Source organism: Nicotiana sylvestris, chromosome 6, assembly GCF_000393655.2.
Source record: "Nicotiana sylvestris chromosome 6, ASM39365v2, whole genome shotgun sequence".
NCBI classification, from domain to species: Eukaryota; Viridiplantae; Streptophyta; class Magnoliopsida; order Solanales; family Solanaceae; genus Nicotiana; species Nicotiana sylvestris.
This window is the reverse complement of record NC_091062.1, coordinates 92,832,344-92,835,072: the sequence shown is the minus strand read 5'-3', so window position 1 is coordinate 92,835,072 and position 2,729 is coordinate 92,832,344. Positions and strand designations below refer to the sequence as shown.

Below are 2,729 nucleotides of genomic sequence, written 5' to 3'. Positions count from 1 at the left end.
CCAATTACAACCATAAACCATCTATGACAAATAACCTTGTATACTTTCGGAGATGACTCATGAACCACGATCTCACAACACTCTTTTATGTTGTACATTCGCACTGCCCTGCTTAGGTGCGCTTTATCAACAAAAAGTATGCCCTTTGATAGCACCGTTGCTCTAGATTTATCCCACATTGTTGTCTGATTTCGTCAAGATCCCTTGTGAGGGCATCCACCTCCGACATACTTGGCAAATAATCAAGGTAGGGAATCTCCCTTGAATAAAACGGCACATGGAACTCGTACACTCTTGATCTAATAGGGGTGGATCATGCTCCCTCGTCAAATTAGGTTCAGCATTCTCGTCCTCATCATCATCACCCTCAATATGGAAGGGTGTGCCATCTCCAGATTCATCAGCATTGTTGTCATAATAACTATTATCTTCCTGACTTTGCGCATCTGCCAGATCCCTATTAAATATGTCATCTTCGGGCAATTGAGTAAGGATAAGACCTTCAAGTTGCTCGTTTTCACTGCACAACCAATAAAATAATGAGTTTCTCAAATTCATCCAAACTTCACATATAGCTTTATCACTTTACTTACAAATCATAATGTGTTGATATCCCACGATGCATATTATTCTATTGATTATGACTCCTAGATGGACCATCATGATCCAACACACCAAAACTAGGCATATTCCGACTGGCTGTTGGTTCATAACTTGTAAAATTCATATTTGGACGGTACCCCCGAGGAATATATGAGTGTTAATACAAATTCAATACATAAAAATAAACAATATAACGCAGAGGAAATCTGAAGTTTACCACTTGTGGATTATATAAACTTGGGGAGAAATTATTTTCTCGCTCCGCATTCGTCCGTGGAGATAAGTTTAGATCAGGCCAAACTCTTTCACCCGGAACATGTTCGGTTAAAACTGCTCCAAAATAATCACCTGATGATTAAGGGATATCCCTACTTCGTAGAACTACATTATTGCGAACATCTTCAGCCTTGACGTACATTTCCAACATTTTATCACAAGTAGTTCCCGATGTTCATCCGGAGTCTTCAAAAAAGCTGTCAGAATTTCATCTTCTTCGATGTTAAACTCGGCATAACAAGCAACCCCTTGCTTCATGTCCTCGGCCAGCTGAAGCTGCACCATGTCTTGTCTAATCACCTCTCTCCACCTCTTCTTTAGCCTACCTCTACCTCTCTGTAAGCCCTCCAATGTCAACCTCTCACATCTCCTCACCGGGGCATTTGTGCTCCTCCTCCTCACATGACCAAATCACCTAAGCCACACTTCCCGCATCTTGTCCTTAATAGGGGCCACACCCACCTTATTGAGAATAACCTCATTTCTGATCCTATCTAACCTGGTGTGCATGCACATCCATCTCAACATCCTCATCTATGTTACCTTCATCTTCTGGACATGAGCGATCCTGATTGGCCAACACTCAGTCTCGTACAACAATGTTAGTCTAACCACCACTCTGTAGAACTTACCCTTAAGTTTTGGTGACACCTTCTTGTCACACAAAACACTGGAAGCAAGTCTCAATTTCATCCATCCCGCCCCAATATGATGTGTGACATCTTCATCAATCTCCCCATCCCCCTGAATAATAGACCCAAGGTACTTAAAACTACCTCTCATAGGGATGACCTGCGAGTCCAGCCTCACCTCCCCTTCCCATCCTCGAGTCTCGCCACTAAACTTACACTCCAAGTATTTTATCTTGGTCCTGCTCAACTTGAAACGTTTAGATTCCAGGGTTTGCCTCCATACCTCTAATTGCGCATTCACATCGTCTCGTGTCTCGTCAACCAATACAATATCATCTGTAAATAACATGCACCACGACATTTCCTCTTGGATGTGGCGCGTCAGTAGGTCCATCGTCAGAGGATTTCCTTACTAGTGTGTACTATAAAATTTTAAATTTTGCATCTTTTAGGTCTATAGTGATATTTAAATATTACTAGTCTTAGGGTACGCGTTGCGCGTGTACCCTATCTTAATAGATATAGGTATAAAATAATTTAAACTTGAGTTATAAAATAAAGTGTAAAATCATAAACATAAAAAGTATTTACCATATATAACTAACTCAAGGAAAAACTACAAAAAAAAAAAAAAAGTCCTCAGTCCTCAGTCATTAGTCATTATGCTCAACGTAAGAAAACGTATACTTTTATAATTGCACCAAATAAATTTCATAAGTTATCATATTTCTTTTTCAGTTACCAAAAGTTGTACTCACTACAAAGAATGCATATTTAAATTCTACGAACTTTATTATGAAGCGATCAATTAAATTAATTTTAGGTGTATTGTAAATTTATTTCTACTCACATGATTTATATAACTAATTCTCAAAATTACAACAAATAAGAAAATAATTTATATAACAATTAAATAACTAAGAGTAAAGATTTTTAATTATGTCAAAACTTTGACAATTAATTTAATTATTGTCAAAATTTTAATATTAAAATAGTAACTAAATAAAAATAATAATCAAGAGTACATCCTAAAGATGTCATTAGATCTTTGTAAAATAAAACTTGTGCGACAAACATCTTTGTAGAATCACATAATTATTATTTTTGTGATTCTTTATCTGTATCAAACAACATACTCATATTTAAGCTTTCGTTCATCTCATGAGAATGCTAAATTATACAGTTTGAACACTAACAATATAAATTGTAAAATATTAA

The 2,729-nt window shown here is 36.8% G+C and overlaps 1 protein-coding gene across 1 annotated transcript; it reads right to left on the bottom strand.

The window, feature by feature from the left end:
• Window positions 1-1,413: 1,413 nt before the first annotated feature.
• LOC138870952 (uncharacterized) lies at window positions 1,414-1,905 on the bottom strand. Its single transcript, XM_070148795.1, has one exon. It carries the CDS (start codon window positions 1,903-1,905, stop codon window positions 1,414-1,416), a length of 492 nt encoding a protein of 163 aa, XP_070004896.1.
• Window positions 1,906-2,729: the final 824 nt, after the last annotated feature.